Source organism: Camelina sativa, chromosome 1, assembly GCF_000633955.1.
Source record: "Camelina sativa cultivar DH55 chromosome 1, Cs, whole genome shotgun sequence".
NCBI lineage: Eukaryota > Viridiplantae > Streptophyta > Magnoliopsida > Brassicales > Brassicaceae > Camelina > Camelina sativa.
In genome coordinates this window covers 16,014,693-16,038,637 of record NC_025685.1, presented here as the reverse complement: position 1 = coordinate 16,038,637, position 23,945 = coordinate 16,014,693, and the positions used below count along the sequence as shown (strand labels likewise).

General features: G+C 33.5%; 1 protein-coding gene across 1 annotated transcript; it reads right to left on the bottom strand.

Annotated features, from left to right (window-relative positions):
- On the bottom strand, positions 13,847-15,111 carry LOC104792208 (V-type proton ATPase subunit c1). The gene is made up of 3 exons (XM_010518303.2): positions 14,906-15,111; positions 14,253-14,538; positions 13,847-14,167 (listed from the first exon to the last, which is right to left on the bottom strand). The coding sequence occupies exons 1-3, from the start codon at positions 14,979-14,981 to the stop codon at positions 14,035-14,037; spliced, it is 495 nt and encodes a 164-aa protein (XP_010516605.1). The 5' UTR covers positions 14,982-15,111; the 3' UTR covers positions 13,847-14,034.

Genomic DNA, 23,945 nt, shown 5'->3' with positions numbered 1-23,945 from the left:
TCGCCATCCTTTCACAAAACACCTGCCGAGTAGAGCATTTCTCATAAAATCATCTTGTCAATAGATACCGAGCATAAAAGACATTCGAAATGACAAGTTAGACCACAAAAGAATCCTTCAAACTTTGTTTTGACAGGAACCTTAAATCCTTTCTCCATCAACAGAGAGATCTATAAACATCACAAAATTAACGGTAGAGAAAAAACAATCACATAGACATAGTTGTTGTATGTCACATGAAAGAAACAATGGAGAACCACTATTGTTTCTTTCTAACACTCATTGTCTCCTTCGTCGTCATGGCATGATCTTGTGTAGGATCGATCGATCAAGGATACAATTTTTAAGAATGATCACAGAGAGTATCCCCTAGTTCCTGTCTTGCTTGAATGGTCTTTGGAAATTTTCTAGATTTCTCAGTTAAATCATTAAACACAAGGGTAGCCAGAACGGGAAGATATGTTCGTGACAAAGTTGTCGGCGATACTCTAATGTAAAATATGGTGTATGATATCTTGGGTGCTCATTGTGCTTACAGTTCCTTTATTTCTGTTACGGAGATATGTACTTGTTTTTGAAATTGAAGAGTGTCTTTTGAAAGCTTTTTTCATTGATAAGAGTAAAACCGTTTCACCTCCGTTTCCTCTCCAACCATCTTTCCAAAAGTGGTGTGGGGTTGCATTGATTCGGATTCATAAAGTGATAACAGATAAGAAGGCGTCCTATTCCCATAATTTGAGATTACCCATTGTGGTTGAAGTGGTAGCAGTTTTCAAGAGCTATATTAAGGTCTTCTTCCGTTTTGTATTGGAGTGGAACTCTGCCCTTAGTCCTTACTGTTCCAGAAAGGGAGAAACAAATGGATGACCAGATCTTCTGTTTTGGGCAAGTAAACTCCCAGCCAAAGGTAGAGCATAGTTATGATCTGGAGCTTGATGAGAATGGTGGTGAGAAGAAATGAGGTCAGAAGAATGAATGTGAAAGGGCAGGTCTCCACATTTTGGAAATCTCGTCTTTTTGTTATGATCTGGAACTTTGTTATGAATTGCATCGTTGGGCATGTATCAGTATTGGTTCTCCTTTTCCTTCGCACCTTTTACTCTTCCTTGAATGCAAATCTTCTTAGTTCTTACCATTAATGTAGTTTCTTAAGGGTTTCTATTATATTTTTCTTACGTTTTCATTTTATAAATTTTTTATCGATTAGATATATGCTCTAACAACTCCTCAATGGAAATGGTTTTAGCACTCGATGTTACAAGAGAGGATGACATATTTGTGAGTTCTGCTACTTGCTTTAGACAAACCTTATCACTATTTTCAACCCTTCAAACTATGAAATCAGAACTACCATTTAATTAATACGTTTTCATTTTCAGAATCACCATTCAAACAAAAAAGTTTGTGGATTATGGGTGTTGAGATTTTGAAGATAAAATTGTGGGAAGAATGTTGCATCTTCTTTAACGTTAGGTTGTCTACTATTTTGACCAAATTAATCTTCTGTGGTACTGGTACACTCTTTAGTCTAGGCTTTTAAAGATTTATTCCATGTTTGATTTATTCAGACTGGTTCACAATGAAATTCAGTATTGAAGAGAAGATGAAAAGGCAAGTGAGTAAGAGGTAAACTTGTATAATGGTTTGAGTACGAGGTAAATTGTGTTCCTCGTTCACTTATTTACAACAAGACAAGTAGTCTGTCATGCCAAAAAAAAAAAAAAAACTTGAGAAAATTGGCTATTCACTACTGAGCAATTTTCCTCAGACAAATGTTTATCATAATACTTAACAACAATATTTGACAACAGTAGTCATTCATCTACTGAGCAGTCTCCAAATCCTGCAAAAGTTTCATAAAATTGGGAGGAAACAACTTGTTATTACTAATGCATAGTCATGAATGTATTAGATAATTAATACAAAAAAATTGCTAAGTGAGTTACCAAGTGAACATCTTCGAACATAAGGAAATGCTTTAATCTGTAGATATTAAATGCTACTAGTGGGTCTTCCTGACAACGAATTTGGTAGTAGAAGACATTTAGTTTAATAGTTTATTTATATTGGTTTTGAACTATTGTCTAAAACTTTTTTTTGTTAATGTGTGTGACGTTGGACATATTTTCTTATTTCTATAAATCAAACTTTTACTTTTCCTAAAAGATTTTAATAATATAGAAAATATTATATTTTCAAAATATCAAATAATGAAGTGTCAAATCTCCACTGGTTGTTTAAAATTCTATCTGTACGCCTTCGACACTTATAGCTCCTACTAAAATAAAGAACCCAAAATCAATTGTAATAGAAATTGTTGGAAATTTTGTTTAAATTCTCTAAAATAAAGAACCGGAATAAACTGAATAAAACTTTTAAATGTGGATGCATGGAAAATAAAGATTCCTGCTCAGTTTTAAAATTTTGTAAAAGCTAAAAACTTTTAAAAGTTTCAATATATATAATAATATTTTAAACTTTTTGAAAATTTTAAAATTATAATATTTAGAAACGTTTTAAAAGTATTTATTTGCTCAAATAAAACATCAGATTAAACCGATTGAAACTTTTATATTTGGACGCTTGATAAATTAAGTTTTCCTGCTCATTCGTAGTTGGAAGCATATTAGTCTTATTTATAATGGTTCTGAACCATTGACTAAAACTTTTTTACCCGATGTGGTACGTTGTACATATATCTTTTATTTTTATAGATTTAACTTTTTCTTTTTTCTCATAAAACTTAATTATATAGAAAACTACTATATTTTCAAAAATGTTAATAAGTGAGATGTCCAATCTCTATTGGTTTTTTTTAAATCATATGTGGACAACTTAAGTAAAAAATGTTAATCAGTTAGATGGCTAACCCCTATTGATTATTTAAATCCTATGTGGACAGCTTAAGAAACTTATAGCTTATACTTTTATTTAGTTAAAATAATTAAACCATCACTAACTTCTATTAAATATATAAATTGATATATGATTTGTTAAGTGCATATATAAATTAGTTAATCTTAAACTTAATTATAATAAATCTTTATAAAAGTATGCATAAAGATTAATATCAAGAAATTTTAATTTAAGTTAATTTCATCAATGTATAAACCTTAAATAATATGTTATTAAATTTATTTTATATTTTTCTTGTATATACAATATTTGTTGCAATGAGCATACAATTATTTAATGTCTCAGTTTTTCATTGTATTGGATGGATTGGTTCAAACTTCAAAAGTTAATAGTATATAAAATTAACCAAAATAACCCATATAAACTAAGGCCATGAATAGTTGTTGGTTTTTTAAAGATTTTTAGATTATACCTTTTGGCTTTTAGATTTTTGGGTTTTCATCAGTTTTTGTGATAGATTTTAGTTTCTTTGTTCCTAATTTTAAATGGTGAATTTTATCTAGCAGCTTCTAGAGTTATGCAAACAATGAACTAAGTGTTGTTCTAAATTCTAGGAAGACTTGCGTTCTACAAACTTATTGTGAGTTTTGCAGAGAGAGGTCATGATCACAAAGGTTAAATGATTTCAAGGACCTAACAGACTTTAAGGCTAGGACACATTTGGCAAATTTGATGATTCCTACTTTGGATAATGGCCAGAGATCGCACATCTTAGTCAATTGTCTCAATCTATCATTGGATTCATCATTGCAAATAATGGTTGCAAGCCCGGAGTCACTCCAACGTGGGATTTCTGTGAGCTTTGCGCGTGATCCAAGCGTGGATGAAGGAGTTACTCGAGAATGGTTCCAACTTTTGTTCATAGATATTTTCGTCGATTGTTTTGCTGATGAATCACCTCCTCCATCTTCTCCCTTTTATCTTCCATCTCGTGCCCATCCTAGAAGATTTTCTCCATATCCATGTATGCCTTGTGCCATTAGAAACAATGGGTTTTGGAGTACCTGGTATTTGACTCAATAATATTTGTAACCTCGAATTATGGTTTTTTGTTTCTCTTTAAAATGGGAAGAAACCACTAGTTTTCCAAGATTTAAGGAAATCTTTTTTTTTTCAAAATTTTGAATGGTAAAAAAATAGATTTTCAAAGAACCAAAATCCAGAAACTACCTAAAAACTAGTAAACATTCAAGGCCTTAATTTTAATTTTGAGTTTATTTAATATATTTTGGTGAATATTATATATGATTGATGATAGTTATGAAATATTATTTTATAAAAACCTTTAAATTACTATTAAAACAAATTTTTTATTTGAAACACACAACTTTAAAAAATTTAAAATATATAAAGTTATACTCTTTTAAAAATTCAAATATGATAAAAATCATGAATTTATACTTAAACGTTATACTATTTTTCTTTCTCTTATTCGTCAGCTTCCTCACATTCTTCCACTAAATAATCATTCAAAATCTCTTTTGTAGACTACCACACAACTTGTTAACGAATCAAACTCCACGACCAAAATCATTGCCTCTTTTCTCGTTAAAATTGTGCAGTTCATGAAAACCAACATAGTCACCACATGCATTCAATTATTGATACTTTCACCGTATACTTACTCGATTTTAGATTCACACATATTGAAACTTCTCAAATCAAAATCCTTAATACTACAAAATTGTAAATTCTCAAACCAAAATCTTTAATACTACAAAATTATAAATTACTTGGAAAGAAAGTAATATGAACAAATGTATAGCTAATAAAACATGTGTGCTTGTCGTCGATCCTTCTTCTTTAAACTCCAACACTTGACTCAAACAACATCAAATCTAGGTCTTACGACGTCAATCCTTCTTTTTTAGACCCAAAAATACAGAAAGAATATCAACTCATCTATAAAGTCATACACAAAAACATGTATTAACGCTCATAAGATATAAAAAGCACAAACGGAGATAAATAAGATATTTTCAATATATTTGAAAATTGAATATATAATATTTAATAAAAATTAAACTTTTAAAATTTTAATAGAGTTTAAATATTTACAATATATTAAACTTTAGATGTAGTTTAAATATTTATAACATTTTTTTAGAGTTAAATATTAATGATACTTAAACTTTTGATAATATTTTAGACTTTCTATGAAATCTTTTAAAAGTTTTCAATAATTATAATATTTTATACTTTTCAACTACATCTAAAGTTTCAATATATTGTTAATACTTTAAACTTTTTAAAATATTATAATATTTTAAAAAAATTTAGAAGTTTTAATTTGCTATAATAAACTAAAGAAAACTTTTAAATTTGGATGTCTAATAAATCAAGTTTCCTGTTCATTCGTAGTTGGAAGGATATTAGTCTTATTTATAATAGTTTCCAGTTATCGTTTAAACTTTTCTAACTTATGTGGGACATTGTACATATACTTATTTATAAGTATTATAATATAGAAATTTTACATAATTTTAAAAATGTTAAATATTGAGATGGCTGATCCCGATTGGTCATTTTAAAAAAAATCTTAATATTGGCAATTCTGAATTTTGTTTAAAATGTTAATCTGTGAGATGTCGAATTCCTGTTAATTATTTTAAATCCTAGATGGACAGTTTTAGGAGCTTATAGCTTCTACTTTCATTTAGTATAGATTTATAAGCTTACACACAATTTTTTAAAATTTACAAATTTTTAGTGGCTTTTTTTGGTAAAGTTTGAAAGAGGAGATATTTTTGAACAATGATATTGCAAATGGGGTATTTTTGAAATTCCTCCAAAATTTGTTGACCCCTCTCAAATAAGTTAAATATATAAATATGTTATTAATTTAGAGATTTATTGACATTCATTTATTATTCTTATTATATATAATTAATCTTTTCTACAATTTAAGATGTTAACATTATTATTGGGCTTTTTGACAAATTGTTGCATCTTTGGGCTTTAAATAATTTTTAGAAAAAACTTAACTGATTTTATTACTTAACTTAAAGTTGATTAAAAAAATCAATCAATGAAGATAGCCTAATTTCTCTAAAGACATGAGTCTCTTCCTCTTTTTTCGTCACTTATGCATAGCTAGGTTGAACGGTTGTGATTTGTGAATGATAAGTTTATTTTTCTAATATACTAATATAAAAAAAAAATCAATTAATGACGATAGCCTAATTTTAATATATTTTTAAAAAAAATATTATGACCCTCATGAGTCATGACTAAGTTTTCTGACTTCGCCACTAGATGTGGCACGAGGTTTAGAATATATGCATGACTTGTGTGGTCTACAAACATATTTCTTGGAGATGACATGACGACAAAGATTGCTGATTTCGGTTTGGTTAGGGTTGCACCAACGCGAAATGTTGCTTTATTACAACTTGTTGGCACATATGGTTATCTAGATGTATGCATGTAAGTTTTTTTTGTCTAACTCATGTACATTTCACAATGTGCATATCCTTGATCAATGTTTTGTTCTGTTCTTTGATCAAAATCTTGAATTGGGTTGTGTTATGTTTTGTTCTTGATCAATGTTATGTTCTATTTTGCAAAATAAAATATAAAGCTTGAAATGGTTTGTGTAATGTTTTGTGATCAAAGATCAAGTTTGTGTTGTGTACTTTGATGGTTGTGTTATGTTGTTTTTAAAGCTTGAAATCGTTTGTGTAATGTTTTGTGATCAAAGATCAAGTTTGTGTTATGTACTATGATGTTTGTGTTGTGTCTTTTTGAAGCTCCAAACGGTTTGTGTATAAGGGCGGACGTATGTAGTGGTAGGGTGAGGCAGTTTCCACGGTTAAAATTTCAGAATTAATGTTATTTGGTAAGAGATTTTATTTATGCCCCTGTTGATATATGGAAAGAGATTTATTTTATTTATTTGGTAAGAGATTTTATTTTGCTTAGAACTGAATAAGTTGAGAATATTAAGTTGAATATTATTGGGTTAAATATCATTCAATCCGTTCATCTTCAAAAAAAGTGGATGAACAAATTGAACATATTTCCTGTATAAATATGGTGGAAATGGTTGCATAGAAATAAATGAGTTGTATAAAGATGAGTTGAATAAAATTGGTATAAGAGCATTCAATTGATTCATCCCAATAAATAGAAGATGAAAGAGTTTGACAAAAAAAATTCTTATTAATTCATTTCTCCAACTTTTTTTGGTTGAATGGATTAGGGTAAATGCTCATTCAACATTTTCAATTTTAATTGGATATAATTAAAAATTATGCTGGTAAAGGTCATCCATTTGCATCTTTAGTTTATTTTTTTTCAAATTTTTTTTGAATAATATTTTTTTCAAGCTCTTCACTCTCTTCAAATAGTGAAAATTGGATGAAGAAAGTTATTTGTTTTATTGTGTCTTCAATTTTTGAACTTCATTGTTATATTACATAAATTTGTTATTTTTGTTGGGCATAATTTTAATCATATAAATATGATATATTATATAAATAATAGAGAATTATGCATTCTTAAGAACATTGACTCAATACCGGCCTTAACGGTAAGCATTGACTCAATACCGCCCGTAACGGTAAACATTGAGTCAATACCGGCAATAACGGTAAACATTGAGTCAATACGGGCCGTATCGGTAAACATCGAGCCAATAGGCCTTAATGGCAAACATCAATCCGATACGGGCTGACACAACAATTAACAAGCCAATACGGGCTGTAACGACAAATAACGACTCAATACGGGCTCTGGACTTTGTGACCGACTCTGATTTGCTATGACATTATCAAGAAATTATTTGACTCAATCTCGTGGAGAGAATATTCGGAACGACCTTATCTCATGAAGAGGCGGTTACTCAAACCCAAATCCCATGAGGAATAGGGTAAAGAGACTTCCTTATAAATAAAGAGCGATTTCGTCATGATAGCGGAGGAATTCGAGAGAAAAACAAGAGAATCAAAAGGTAGCCGCATGACTTAATTCCGAAGCATTGCTAGGGTTCCTAAATTGACTCGTTGTGCCTTAAACTCTTGTATTTGAGCTCGATACTTTGATCAATAAAAACGATTATTCAACATCTATTTCTTGTTTCCGTAGTCTGTAAAGGAATCGATTACTTTTGCCCCAACAATTGGCGCTAGAGAAAGGCGCTAGAGTATACTACGTGAGATGACGGGAAACAGAGGTGATACGGCTAACATCGATGCAAATGTCGCTGCTCAGCTTGAAACCCTGACTACCAAGCTGAAGGAGGCAGTGCGGAAGCTATCACAGATCAAGGCAGATAACGCTTCGTTGGTGACAAAAAAAAAGAGTTCTTACCGAAGCAAGCTCTAGATTTCGCGGTGTGCAAGTGAATCGGATGCAAGACCTTAACTTAACGCCCATAACCAATAATCGAACACCCACAATGGAAGACAGACGGCTGGAAACTCCTCGTCATGAAGAGAACGGCGGAGGGAACCCCGATACAAGGCAGGCACGTGAAAGCCTTTTCCGAGAAGAAAATTAGGATCAACAAGGAATTGTAGCCACACTGCACATGACAGGAATCGAGCATGGAAAATTTGCCCACTTGGATGCAATGTTCAACAAACGTTTTGGAGAGATGGAAGCGATGATCGAACAACTACCAGGTGTAGCTCAGCCACTTACACTCGTATGATGACACACCGTTCTCTGATGAAATCGCACTCACTGAGATGCCGAGAAAATTTGTGCTACCAACAATGAAGATGTATGATGGAACATCCGACCCGGATAACCACATCGCACAATACAAGCAACGAATGTTCACGACGGCCATTCAAAGAGAATATCAAGAAGCTACCATGTGCAAAGGATTTGGCTCAAGCCTTACGGGGGCTGCGCTTCAGTGTTTTATTAACTTGCCAAACGGCTCAATCAATTCATTTGCATCATTGACAAACCTTTTCGTTGAACAATTCGCAAGCAACAGGAACCTCGAAAAGACAGCGGATGACCTTCACGAGGTACGACAGAAGAGAGATGAGTCGTTAGGTGCCTACGTGGGATGATTCAACAAGGAGAAGCTATCGATACCAAATTGCAACATGTCTACTGCCATATCGGCATTCAAGAGAGGTTTACTCCCAGATGACGACTTGTACAAGGAGCTAACCAAGTATCAGTGTAGCACGATGAAGGATGTGCTCTCACGGGCATGGGCACAAATAAAATGGGAAGAAAATACACCGTATCAACATCGACATTCGTCACATTTTGACTCTCACGTAGTGAGAAGCGAAAGATCGACACAAGGTGATAAACATTACCAAAGACATCGAAGCGAATACACTATCGTCATAAGTAATGGTGAGGAACCTTATCAAATTTTAAACAAAACTGAAAGTGAGAAGTGCAAATTGTCAAAATGACAAAGACGTCAACGACATCTCGATTTTTATGGCATGATATCAGGTTATTGAAAGGTTTTATAAGTTATTATTCATTTTCGTTTTTAGGTCTAGTTTTACTTCGTTTTTAACATTGATAGATTTTTGCAATAAAATGACTAAGTTTTTAGTAATTCATTACCCATTATGAGAGTATACTTTGTCAACTTGGTAGCCATGTGCTGATGACAAAATCAGTAGAAAAATGCTTACCCGTGGAGAACCAATGCTAATGAATCGACAGACTTGAAAAATATATGGATGATTACCCATTGAGGAAGCATTTTTCAGTATATTAGTCGCTGATAACCAATTGAAGAAGCAGGCGCTAGCAAAATTTATGTGACAAATCACTGGATGCAAAAACTTGACAACGAAACACTCATTAACAAGAATTTTATGGTGAGACACTTGATGCACAAATCTTCAAGACGTTCTCTACCAAAACTTAGAACTCATGTCATGAACATGGGCTATAAATCATGTTGCAAGACAATAAAATCATGTCATTCGATGTGAACCTTATCACGATACAAGAAAAACATGACTTACAACGCAAGACATGGTCATGAAGTTGTTCATCGCATTACACATTGAAGTCATTGATACACGAACACATGAACGATAGGCTCTCTGCGAAAACTGGGTAATTACCCGAAAGAGAAACATTCGCTACAACTGCCTATCAGCGAGACGTTGCTATAGGAATGTAACAAATTTGGAATCCACCTATGGTCGAGTCTTAAATGCTACACTTGACAGCAGAACACTTGCTAACAATAAATTTACTATAGGGTCACGAACCTGGATCATGTCACGAACATGGCATCAATATTTGCATTGTGGCAAACTCGAGAAATTGGTTAAGAACCACATTGACGTTTTAGAACCAATGTAGAGCCAATATGTAGCCAATTCAAGAAATTGGTTAGAAATCACATTGTCGTTTTGGAATAATATAGAGCTAATGTGTAGCCAATTCCTGAAATTGGTTAGGGCCACATTATTTATTTAAAGCCAATACAGAGTCAATGTGTAGACACTTCAAGAAATTTGTTAGGGCAACATTGTTAATCTAAGGCCAATACATAGCCAAGGTAAAACCAATTCAAGAAATTGGTCATGGCCGAATTTTCGTTTTAAAGCCAATGTAGATTCAATGTAAAGCCAAGTCAGGAAACTGGTCATGGCCGCATTGTTTTTTTAAGGCCAATTTAGAGGCAATACGTAGCCAATTCAAGAAATTGGTTAAGGCATATTGGCGTTTTAAAGCCAATCTGGGCTCGATGTACGACAATTCAATAATGTGGATATGGCCAAATATCGACTTACACCAACACTGAGTCAACTGTGTGTCCAAAGGATTGGAGCCAATGTACATTCAAGTTATAGCCGATTCAGGTAACTTTAGATATGATAACTTTATCGTTTTAGAGCCAATGTGAAACCAATTCACCAAATTGGCTAAGGCTAGACCGTCAATGCGGGATCAATGTGTAGCAAATTCAAGAAATTGGTTATGACAACTTTGTCATTGTAGAGCCAATGCACAACCAATTCACTAAATTGGCTATGACAAAATTGTCATTGTTAAGTCAATGTGGAACCAAGGCGTATCTCATTTGCCAATTCAAGTAATTTGGATACAACAGCTTTATTGTTTTAAAGCGATTCGAAGCCAAATTGGCTAAGGCTAAATCGTGAATGAAGAACCAATGTAGGAACAATGCGTACCATATTCAGTGAATTGGGTATGACTACATTGTCGTGGTAAGGCCAAGAAGGAGTCTTTACATAGCCGTCTCAAAGAATTGGCTTCAAGAACAATGTTACTTAGTCACAATGACACAAACCTCAACACGCCCCAATGGCAAGTTGAAGTCTATTCAATACGTTGACATATACTGCAGCTGTAGGAATTGAGTGTTCATTCTGCAAATCACTGCAAAAAGCAGAGTACAACAATGTTCTACTATCACTTAAGGCAAAAAGCAAAATCACATCATGTGAAGGAATCAACATGGATTGAAGTAATGGGACCACAAAAATCAAGTGCGAAAAACCGTTTAAGTCTAAAGGTATGTCATGATTTATACAAATATTTAACTTTTCTATTTATGGTTTATTAAAATGATACCGTTTGTCTATACTACTCTCTAAATTCTTACTAAGAAAATAGAGAGTCGAGCAAACTGTTGGGCATAATTTCAATCATATAAATTATAATAGATAAATTCTATTATAATTATGATATATTATATAAATAATAGAGAATTATGCATTCTTAAGAACATTGACTCAATACCGGCTGTAACGGTAAGCATTAACTCAATACCGGCCGTAAAGGTAAACATTGAGTCAATACCAGCAGTAACGGTAAACATTGAGTCAATACGGACCGTAACGGTAAAAATCGAGCCAATACGGGCCATAATGGCAAACATCAAGCCGATACGGGCCGACACAACAATTAACAAGTCAATACGGGCTGTAACGACAAACAACGACTCAATACGAGATGTAATTGGACTTTGTGACCGACTCTGATTTGCTACGACATTATCAAGACAATATTTGACTCAATCTCATGTAGAGAATATTCGGAACGACTTTATCTCATGAAGAGTCGGTTACTCAAACCCAAATCCCATGAGGATTAGGGTAAAGAGACTTCCCTATAAATAAAGAGCGATTTCGACATGATAGGGGAGGAATTCGAGAGGAAAACAAGAGACTCAAAACGTAACCACACGACTCAATTCCGAAGCATTGCTAGGGTTCCTAAATTGACTCGTTGTGCCTTAAACTCTTGTATTTGAGCTTGATACTTTGATCAATAAAAACTATTATTCAACATCTATTTCTTGTTTCCATAGTCTGTAAACGAATCAATTACTTTTGCCCAAACAATTTTTTACTAACTAATTTATATTTTATCTATAGACTATAACGTTATAATAAACTACTAGATACAACTATAAGAAACTAACTATTATACATCTAATATGATGATAGAACTTTTTTTGATTGGTTGGTAGGAGAGACAATTTTCTATTATATACAAATTTGTTTTTTTTAACATAATAGTTTTTTATTTATAAATATGTAAGATATTTTATGATAATGATTTAGTTATTTTATTTTCTTTTTCTACTTCTTTTTTGGCATGTTTTCTTCATGAATATAAGAGTTGCATGTGGAGTTACATATGGTTAAATTAATGTGAGCTTTAACAATTAGTAGAAACATTTCTCATGATATATTTTTTCAATCCATTATGTATAATTTAATAAGTCAATACATCTTTATCTTTTTGTACTATTATGTTAAATTTGATATTTATTTTCTTTACTAATGATATGATTAAATTCAATTAAAGAAAAATTTAAAAAAATGTATTTAGAATTAAAAAATAATACACATATCAACTCTACAATGCTTGTCTTTTTTTTTAAAAAAAAACATTACTTAATTATGTAAGATTTAATGGTTAAAAAGTTAACAAAATTATTCTATCTTAAAATTAACATGTGAAGTTTTGTAAGATCTCATAGCTAAACTGGTAGAACTACAGTTTACTGAGACATATTTCTTACTATCACAACACTCTTTTACATATGTCATGTCTATTGTTTTACTTTCAGATTTTTTAAAATGGAAATTCACCTTTTTTAGTAGCAAATATTTATTTCGCTTTCATGCAGCATTCTTTAAAAATAGTTGATTGGACAACAAATTAATTCAAAATTTTCACCATCATCATAAAAAAAAACAATAATTTCATTATTATTTTCGGTTTTCTCTTCATATTTTTTAAAAGTGCATATGTAGAAGACAAAATATTACTTAAATGTATACAAAATTAGGCAGAAATATTTCTATGTTCTAGAGATAATTAAAAAACAAGAGAAAAATTATGACATTAATTTAAAATTAAATAATAATAATTAATATTATTCATTAAGATTGAAAAAAATGAGACATGGGAATCATTTGGGAGAGCTTAAAAAATATAATAAAATATAAAAAAATTACAAATAGTAGGTTATAAAGATAACTAAAAGATAAGAAACAGAAATGTATTAGTTTCTTATAAAATATGATAAAATTAAAATAGATATCAAAATTTACCGCTAGACCGTATTTGAATCACTTGAACTTCTTATAAATATACTAACATGAAATCTATAAACACTAAAACCAACATTTGCTTTCAAATCTTCATAAGTGACATACATAAAATATTTGAAACACCATTAGTTATATTGAGAAATGATGTTATAGAATTTTTATTTTTATGAGGGATTTGTTATATGATGGTGATTAGTGAGGTGTTTACTATTTATAGGTAAATTGTTGATAACAAATGTGTAATCCATGTACAATTGAGTGTAAGTTACAAAACTAATTTGACTTGATTGTGATTTTTATGCATTTAGTTTTGTTTAAATGTAAAAATTTCTTAAAGGTTTTATTGTATAGTTAGTAGGTTAAATGAGTTAATTGTACAATTAAGATGTTTAAAATTAGAAAGATTAATATATAATTTATTTTTTATTATTTTTTTCTTATTTTTTTACAACAAAAGATCAGCTCATATGAGTCAATTGGAAGGAAAAGAATCTACAAACAAAGCTTGTGACGGATATGTACGCGCTTGGCGTGCCAGAGAATCCGTACTTACATTTTCGTTTCTGACATTTGTTTTGGTTCCTCATTCTGCTCTGGACTGACCAGCTCGAGAAGATAAGATAATGCCTACAATGAGGCCGTAAAGAGCAAGTGCTTCCGCAAAGATGAGGATAAGAATCATCCCAACAAAGAGCTTAGGTTGCTGAGCATTTGCCCTGAGACAAATTTCAAAATCAGTTAGACATTAATTTAAACATTCTCTACAAAAAAGAATCGATTATAGCTGAAAAAGGAACTAACCTAACGCCCGCATCTCCGACAATACCAATGGCCATACCAGCAGAGAGACCAGCAAGACCACAAGCAAGACCAGAAGAAAGGTGTGCATAGCCATCAAAGAGGTAGTAAGACTTAGCCTTGGGATTGATACCGGTACTGATGATAACAGCAATAATGAGTCCATAAATACCCAAAACACCAGCCATAACCACAGGGACAATAGACTTCATAACCAACTCAGGTCTCATCACTCCCATTGAAGCCACACCAACACCACTCTTTGCTGTCCCATAAGCAGCTCCCATACCTACAATATAAACCCAATCCAATAACATCTCAGGTTACAACAACCAAATACGATCCCTCCAAGTTTCAGGGAATGTAAACAAATCAATCCCTAAATCCAGATTATGATCTATAAAGTTAATTTCCTCAGAAATGAATCATAATTCTAATATCATGTTGATGCAGATCGAACCCCTAAGAACAGTAATCCATGATCAACGATCTCATACATATATAGGTTCTATAACTATAGAGAAACGACGTGACTCTCCAACTACACAAATCTCTAAGAAATCATCTGAATCTCATAATGGTTTCCAATTAACAAGAACAAGCTCAGATCAAACGGATTTTGATAACGAATTGAGAAAGAGAAGCAAAATGCTTACAGGAGAAGACGAGAGCGGCTGCGGCGCCAAGGAAGCCGAAGAACGGAGCAGTTTCATCGCCGCTAAACGTAGACATCTTCTCAGATCTCAAAAACTTGGATTCAAATCTGGAGGGACAGAGAGACAGAGAGATTTGGAATTTTGCAGCGACCTCTCTGTGGTTTTTTTTTGGTTTTTGGATTTTTTTCAGGTGAGTGGAAGGGAAGGACGTAGTCTGTTGGGAATAGAGTTGGACACGTTATAACTGGGCCGGGTCTTTACCGTGTGTTGAAATTAAAGCCCTCTTTGCTTTTCACAATATATAAGTTGTAACAAAACTGTAAAGAAAAGAAAGAAACAAATTTAAGCAAAATGTACATATGGCACGTGTAGAAGGATTATGTTGTTTGTGAGTAAAAACAGAGTCGCTTGTGACTTCTTAGAGAGTGAGAGCATTGCTCTAGCTGTGTCTAGAGACTCTTACGGTTACAGATTGTATCGTTACATTCTTGAAGATAATAAAAAGATTACAGTTTCTTTTTTTATCATTAATACAAAGCCCATTAGTCATTAGAGTTTATAGTGATAATTATCTCTATTTTAATGTAATATCCGCAAACCAAAAAGTGGAGTTTTGGTAGATGTGTCGATCGACACCCACAGTGTTGGTCGGGTGTTCGGTTCAGTTTTACTTTTTTGGGTTTGTGTGGCTGGTTTAGGAGAACTCTAGACCCGAGTCTAAAAGGGAAAAGTCGACTTCTTTCACTTCTTTAGCCGCTTTTGACACTTATAGAGAGAAAAAGAAAAGAGAGAGTTTTTCCAAAGAGTGTTCTTGAGTTTTTGGAGATTCTTGTCCCTCTTAGTGTGTTTTCTTCCTGGAGAGTGTGGATCCAAGTCTAAGAACATGGTGGGAAGGTCGTTGTGGTGCTATCATCGTCGTTTGGGCTTAGATCTCTTTGATTGGCAAAGGTGAGTGCATGACCATTGCTTATCTAAGCTAAGATCTCTGTTTTTTGTGATTTGTGTGATATGTGATTGTCTTCTTGTGAGTTCTATGTGTTGTTCGTAGCTCCTGATGCTTAATCTGTACATGGGATCATGTGGGACGGATAGGAGAAGCATGGAGGCGAGATTCGGAGTTTCTGATCGTGAAGAGGTGATGCTCGACAGGAGTATCGATCGACAAAAGTCTTGTGTTGGTCGACACTAATGCGAGGAAGGAGTGTTTGACCTACGAGCATCGATCGATTAGGAATTTCGTGAAATGTTGAGCATGAGCGTCGTTCAACACAAAGATTATGTCGATCGACGCAAGGTTGTATCAATCTACACATGTTGTGTGCCGGTCGACACACCCTTCGCAAGTGTCGGACGGCACCAACCTTCAGCAGCGGCTGATGACATGTTTGCTTTGTGTCTTGCCTGGTTTGTTTTATTGTTCGTTGATTGTGGCATGAGAGATCTTATTGCTTTTGTGTATAGCCCAGTAGATGGAAGGATTGTCTCACTAAGTATTTCTGGTAATACTTATGCCTCTATTTTGTGTTGTGGCGCAGGTAAAGGCAAAGTGTGATCGTGGAATCAAGGTTATGAAGAGGAGGATTTTTTAGAGTCTCGGTTGATTGCATTGTGTCTTCGTCTTCACCGTAGAACTTGACATCATAAGCAGGGCCATCGTGTGCCCTAACCACTCTCTCAGGTTCAACCACCATAACATCCTGACCTTTCGAGTAGCCAAAACTCGTTGATTGAGACACAAGCAAGTTAAGAGAATGGAAAGCTAAGGTTTCATTGCTGGAAGCAACAACAAAGGCGTCCGGATTATGGATTCTCGCCGGAACAGGAGGAGCCCAGGCGGTTATGAATACTGTATGTGTTTTTATCTCTCGCTCCTTCAGTATTGCTTCTCTATATACTCATCTCCATTCCAGTTTGTAGCGTCTCCATACATTTTCCTCTGATTCTTTGCCATTTCCGGTGATACTTTTGCAGAACGCCGGCGATAACACCACTAGTGGTTTAGTGAAGGTGGAGGATTTTCTAAACTGGACGATTTAGTAATTCTATTGAATATATACTTTTAGTCCCTTAATTATTTTTGTATTTAACATTTTGTCAGCTATTTTTCTCAGGGTGCAACTAACTCCTCATGTCTTTGATGGCCAACCTTGCGACGCAATCAGAATTCCTCCTGAAAACAGCTATGTTCGGTTTCAAGTTTCAACATGTCTCATTCACTAGTTGCTAGCAGGCCTCTCTCCATAGGCCTCCTCTGGATCCTACTCTCTTTGCTTGGTCTGGTCACTTTCATGGCTCCAACCTAGGTCTCGGTGTTCGGATATGGGATTGGATTTGGTTAGGATATTTTAGATTTCGGATTTTTTGGATATTGGTATATTTGGTTCACATATTTAGAAAATTCGGATCGGTTTCAGTTCGGATAATTCGGACTTTGGATTGGTTCAGATATATTGTTGATAACCAAAATTAAACCAAAACTTATTGAATAAGGTTTTATTCGAATATTTTTTAATCCGATGTATCCAAAAAAATATACTAACCGCGTATTTGAAAAAAAATGAAGTAAATGACAAGTTCAAATTTCAAAATAACATAAAACCATACTAATACACAAAAGTGCGACGTACTAACATATAAAGTGAGACATAAGACTCTATCAATTCAAAAAACTCAAAACCAAAGTAAACAATAACGTAGATATATAAGTATTTATGATTCATATATATTGTATATAGTTATGTGTGTATATCTATATCTCCAGTTCAGTTCATGTATATCGTATATAGTTAACCGTATATCTATCCTTATCAAGTTGTTTATTATATTTTCGGTTATATATGCATATCTATTGGATATCGGTTCGGAATGGATATTATCCGATATCCAAAAGTAATGAAAACAAAAACCCATAGGTTATTCTATGGATATTTTCGGATCGGATTTTCGGATGATTTTATGCCCAAGCCTAGCTCCAACCATTAGCTAGAGCCTAGATAAGTAATTATGCTATGGGTAATCATTTAGGTCTAGTAATTAATCATGATATATACTGTTCTTTGTATAAGTCATGGTACAAATGGTAATGTGTACATAAAAATTTCATCAGTTTCTAGGGTTCGAATCTAGCTTCCCTTAACAATATGTTGTTCAAAATATCATATTTCATATTGTGAAGTTTTTCGCTAGTTGATTTGTTCAATTATTTTGTACATGGAAGATGAATTTACAAACAAACGGTATTGCAATTCAAAAAAGCTAAATATTTTCTATGGAGATATTGATCTACCACATAAAAGTTGGTAACTACGTCGATGTTTCTAGAAACGTATTAAGGGGGGATCGCTTATGCTGTGCTTGCGTGAGATACAAACACACATGAACAATAGAATGTGGAAGAGGAATCAAATCAAATCAAAAGCAAAACTATGTAAAGAAAAAAACTAGTGAGATGGCCATGATGTTCATAATTCGTTGCCCTTAGCATCTTTTCGCTTTACTTAGTATACTCCAAACCTTTAGTGATATTTGCTTTTATTTCTATTTTTATATCATTTCCTATGGCTTACGTTTCGATTTTACATTCGTTCTTACAAATATTACTTTTTATTCTTTTGTTCTCTGATTGGAGGATCAATGTGTGTTCTAGCAAGAGATCTTAATTATGGTCGGGGATCTCTCACATACATCTAAACCTATGTATAGTTTATTAATTGTTCAAGTGACCAAATAAATAGTTTCATTTCGTTTTAAGTGGGATCTCTCTCAATTCGAAAATCTGAATTGGATGTAGACTTTATAAACAAATAAAAGTTTAGGTATTCACATAAAAACATTTTATAATATTGAGGAGTGTATGTGTCCCATACGACGGTTACGATTTAGTCACTTTGTTATTAATTAATGTAGTCACTATTTTTATGTTCTGTCTTTTACAACGAATTCATTTTTGTGACTCAATGTGTTGTATTTACATTTATGTTATTCATATAACGTGTCTTATAGAACCGACCAGTCTCATTTTAGATCAATGAAGGATATTTTATTCATGTCAATAATCATGTGTTACTCCATGATATATAATATTTAATGAAAAGAGGGAATATATATAGATGCTCAAATTGACAATTAATAAACTAAGATACGGGTTTAATCCGGCGGAATATTTTTATAAATTAAACGAAACTAGTGGATGATGATGATATTTATGCATGCATCATCATATATACCCCTAGCAATCCTTATATATTAACCCAAAAACCAGACAAACTTGTTTCATATCATTAAAATTTAGGGACCGAGGCTACTATATAGATCATAGCATGCACGAAGATGAAAAGGTTCAACTGAAGGAGGTCAGTGACTACATTAACATGGTTCCTTTTTCTAAAGGAGGTTCAACTAAAGAAGGTTAGTGCATGCGTTAAATAGTAAATGTATTAGTTTGTCAATTAAGTTTAAAAAATGTACTAGTACCAAAACAAACCGTAGAAATATTGATGGGGGCTGACTATGACATATTTTGACATTACTTGATTTTTATATCAATTTTATAGGGAAAAGGCTTTTAAGGAGTCACTGTCATGGGTATAAGGAAGGCGACAGAAGAGAGTGAGCACACATGGTTCCTTTTTCTAGCATGCTCATGCTCGAAAGCTCTGGGTGCTTACTCTCTTCTTGTCTCCTGCTCTTTCTCTCTCTCTCTATGTATGTACATTTACATGTACGTATACATTATACGTGCATCATGCATGGTCGAAAAGGTCTGGACTAAATATATAAGATCATTTGCATTGATGGACTAACTTGATTCTCACCAATTAAAAAATAAAAAATTACAAAAAGTAGGAGAGAAGTTAAGTGAGAAATTTGTTCTGGGCATATGGGACATTCTAACATGTTAAATTTTATTTTTCTCATTTATCTTTAAATAAATAATATTTTTTATAAAAAGATTAAAATAAAATATTTTGTGATAGCACGGACCACGGAATAATCGATTCTTTATTCATCTTTTATTTTTTCGCTAATGTTTTACTTACGACTCATACACAACATTCTTCACTATATTCGTTGTATACTGCCAAATAGCCGTCACATAACTTGGAGTGGAGTATATATAATAACTTGGTGTAGACGATTATTCAGATCTATTAATATTCACAATTTATCTATAATACTTTAAAATTGTGAATATTAATTATATCGAGATAAATTAAAATCAGGCTACACAAAGATGATTTAATGTTTTTACACAAAAAAAAGAATCATTTATTAGATCTGAATCATCCATCAAGGCATCAAGCATCATCATACGAGGGCTTGTTGTTTCAGTTGCTTTTTTTTTTTTTGATAAAGTTTCAGTTGCTTTCTTGTATCAAAAATTTAGTGACTTTATAAATAAGATGATATGAAAAATTTGAGGGTGCTTTTCAGAAATTATATCTTGCATAATAAAGTAGAGTTACTTTCTAAAACTTTCTTTCTGAGTTTGACAAGCGGCAGGCATATCTGATATTATTGGCATCTGTTCTAGGAAAAAACTTAATTGCTTCTTTAGCAAAATCTAATTCTCAAAATTTCATAAATAGGCTATGTGTGTACTGGCAAATGGGCAAATGGGCTACATGTGAAAATAATCCACATATTTGAATTTAAAACCATATACATGTTGCTTTTTCTCGTTCCTTTGTTAGTTTTTAAAAGCATATATTGTCATATTTAAAACAATAATTTCTACCCAAAAAAAGTTAAATAATTTCATATCTATTATTGTGGTTTGTTGACGTGTTGTCTGGCATTTATAGGTTATTTGAGTAGGTCGTTAGAATGACGTTAGGTTGCTGGTTTATTTCTTTTTGGTATCATTGAATTGATGGTTATTGTTTTATTTGTTTATTGGTTATTTAGTTTATGGTATTGGTTTATGTTATCCGATATTGTTTGATTGATATCATGATGTTATTGAGTATGAGATCGCTAGTTATAATAAAAACAAAACTGCGGAAAAAATCATAATCCAAATCTACTTTCACATTTTATTGTATTTAGAAAGAGGACCAAACCGATTAAAGAGAAATGAGAAATTAACAAGATATAAGTAATTAAAAATTGCATACATTACTAAGGGCTTGTTTTGTTTATTAATCGTTGCAATATCGACTTGATATATCATGTTTTGTGATTTTTAACCATGATATAATGAGTCTTTTTAGAATCTTTTGATCTCATCGATAGACACACTCGACATTTCGCTAGACACAAACCTCTCGGCAAGGAGATGCATTAATTTCTTACAATCCCGAGTTGAGTGCCCGTTAGTTTTGTGCAGTTTGCAGTATGCGTTTTCATCTCGGATCCATTTGTTACTTGGATTATTCCGCTCTTGGAGCGTGGTCAAAATGGTGGTTTGGATGGTGATCCTCTTGGGGAGCCTTTTTGAGGAGACTTGTCTACTGCGAAGGTTCCGAGTCCGGACTTCGGTGTTGGGGGTGGTGTTTTCTTCACAAGTACCTCGAACCAGGGTTTGGACGATGCTTTACGCTTCTGGGCCGCAATCGCTTTTTCTTCCTCTGCGACTATCCAGTTCAAAGTGCGATGTACAACATCTTGGATAGTGGGGAACCGATTTACAGTCAATTCTTCTCGGAAACAAGACTCGTGCCATAGACCGTTTTTCAAGGCGGCTAAGGCAGTTGAGTCCGACAGACCCGAAATCTGAACTTGAGCCCCGAGATCTACCCAGCTGGCCGTGAGCAGAAAGGTTTTGAGGTGCGTTGTCAGATCTCCTTTTATCTCGTAGCTCGTAAATTTTATTTTCCCGGTGTCCTTAATGCGGACTCTAGCTATTTGAGCCGAGAAAGTAGTTCGCTTCGATTCCTCGATTACTCGAGAAATATTTGGTGCCGAAGTGGTTGCATGGTGCATCCTAGATCGCATGTCTCGTATCTCATCCTGCATTTGCTAGAACTCAGGATTGGAAGAGAATCCCAGAGTGAGGTTCTCTTGAAGGACAATACCTCCCACAGGGGGAGGGAGTCAAACTGGGGCTGTCGAAGTGCCGGCGATTTCGACTTGCACCAGGGTATGGTTATCGCCGATCTGTGGGGGTGCGACCTAAGAGGCGGTTGTTGCTTGAATTGAGGCTTGCTGGGGGGGGGGGGTGAATGGTGAAGTACAAAGAGAGCCGCCATGGGTTTTGCTTGGAGGAAAGGAGATCAACCTGATCGGCATACGTGCGGTGAGAGGCTGAAAGATTGGTAACAGAATTGGAGATTGCCTCTAAACGGGTAGAGACTTGTCCTTCTCAGCTACCAAAGTGCTCGGACAAGACAGCAGCTTCTGCTTGTTGACGGTCGGTTTTTTTTCTGCCAAGTCCTGCAAAAGTTTTTGAACTGATTCCAGAGTTACTTGGTTTGACGATTCGTGGGCCATAGTGTGGCGCTGTACGGCGTTGATCTAAGAGAAGCGTCAGAACTATAGAGATTATAGGCGATAACTCCCCTTCCTTTTAGCGCCAAATGTGAGTTTTAGGGGAACTTCTCTTCACGGAGTGATTTTACGATCGGAGGAGTTGATCATTGTGCTTGTTCCGAGCTAACTTGCGTAATTATTTTGTTGCAAGATGAAAACCGTATGTTGCTATTAGAATTTTTTTCCGTCCTTTACAACATTCTCTCTTTTCTTATTTATAGTACAACAAGCGTAATTAATGCGAAATCAATTTACTTCGCGAATTACGCCTTCTAATTACTGTTGACAGCTCGACGGAATCTTTGACCATAGACTGCAAACTGCGGGCTCGCATTCCGTACTCGGGTGTGGCAGCAGCTCACTCATCTTTCCTGGGTCCCTTCGACTCAGTGGGCCGGGCTGTCTTTCCACTTCGAGCCCAGCTGATTTACTTCAGGTATACTCCTCGAAGCGAGGTGATTAATCGCGGTACCAACATAAGCTAACAACAATATTTGGTTCGCTTGTATAAATCTCGTCCGGCATTACCTATGTCTCGTTGTATATTGGTTGGGAACTGTAGGTAATGCCCGAAGGGACTTGGTCCATTGGGAATTCCATCGGAAATGGCATTGTTTTGTTGTAGTGTGGGTAGCAAGCAAATAGAGAATTTCCAAGTAAATTTTAGAACCCTGAAAAAATGTGCTGAAGAGGACCCATTTATTTTAAGGAAAAAGCATTCAAACACAAGATTTGAATAATAGTACGTATAATTAAAGTTAACTAGAATAGTACCCGCGCTACGCCGCAGGATTATTATTTTATTTTATTTTAGTTATATTTTTTTAAGTTTTGTTTTTTTTCCGATTCCATAATATAATATATGTTGTTGGAAATCAAATTTCATAAGTTCTTGATAATTTTAACAGTAATTTTTTTTGTTATAATAATTTATATCATCTTAGGATACTTGAGTTTTTGATTTCATAAATTTATTTTTGGAATATATTTATAATTTTATTACCTTAAGAAATAAGTTTAGAGATTTCAAACCCTTAGTTCTTGATTTGATACAAACCCTCTTGAACAAATAGAATTCATGATGCTTTGGTACATAATTTTAGGCTATTTTTTGCTTTAAAACTAATGTGATACTATCATACAAAACATTTATTAAATATGATATTAATGATGATAGAAATATAAAAGATATTATAATGATGGGGATAATTTCTTTTTTACAACCGAACACAATGTTTTGTATTTATTTTAGATAATTTTAGTATACTTCAATATTGATGTTCAGTCCAATTAATATTACTTTTGATATCAATGATCGTCAGTCACACTTAATCAGATAAATCAAATTGAATAAATCCCTACCTCCACCAAATCCCGAATAAGAAGAAGAACGACAACGAAGAAGAAGAAATCGAGGGTCGTTTCTCTCTTTAATTTTGTCCACGTAAGAGTAAAAAAAGCTGATGTGTATTAATTATTTTAATTTAATTGGATATTCATTTTAACTGATGTATTAGTCTCTACTTCAATACAAAAACTGATGTGTCATGCTCTGCTGAAAAACATATAA

Coding starts and splice junctions, on each gene's coding strand:
- LOC104792208 (XM_010518303.2), bottom strand. CDS start 14,981: ATGTCTACGTTTAGCGGCGATGAAACTGCTCCGTTCTTCGGCTTCCTT. Junction 14,539..14,905: donor AGCCGCTCTCGTCTTCTCCT/GTAAGCATTTTG, acceptor TTTATATTGTAG/GTATGGGAGCTGCTTATGGG. Junction 14,168..14,252: donor GTCGGAGATGCGGGCGTTAG/GTTAGTTCCTTT, acceptor AATTTGTCTCAG/GGCAAATGCTCAGCAACCTA.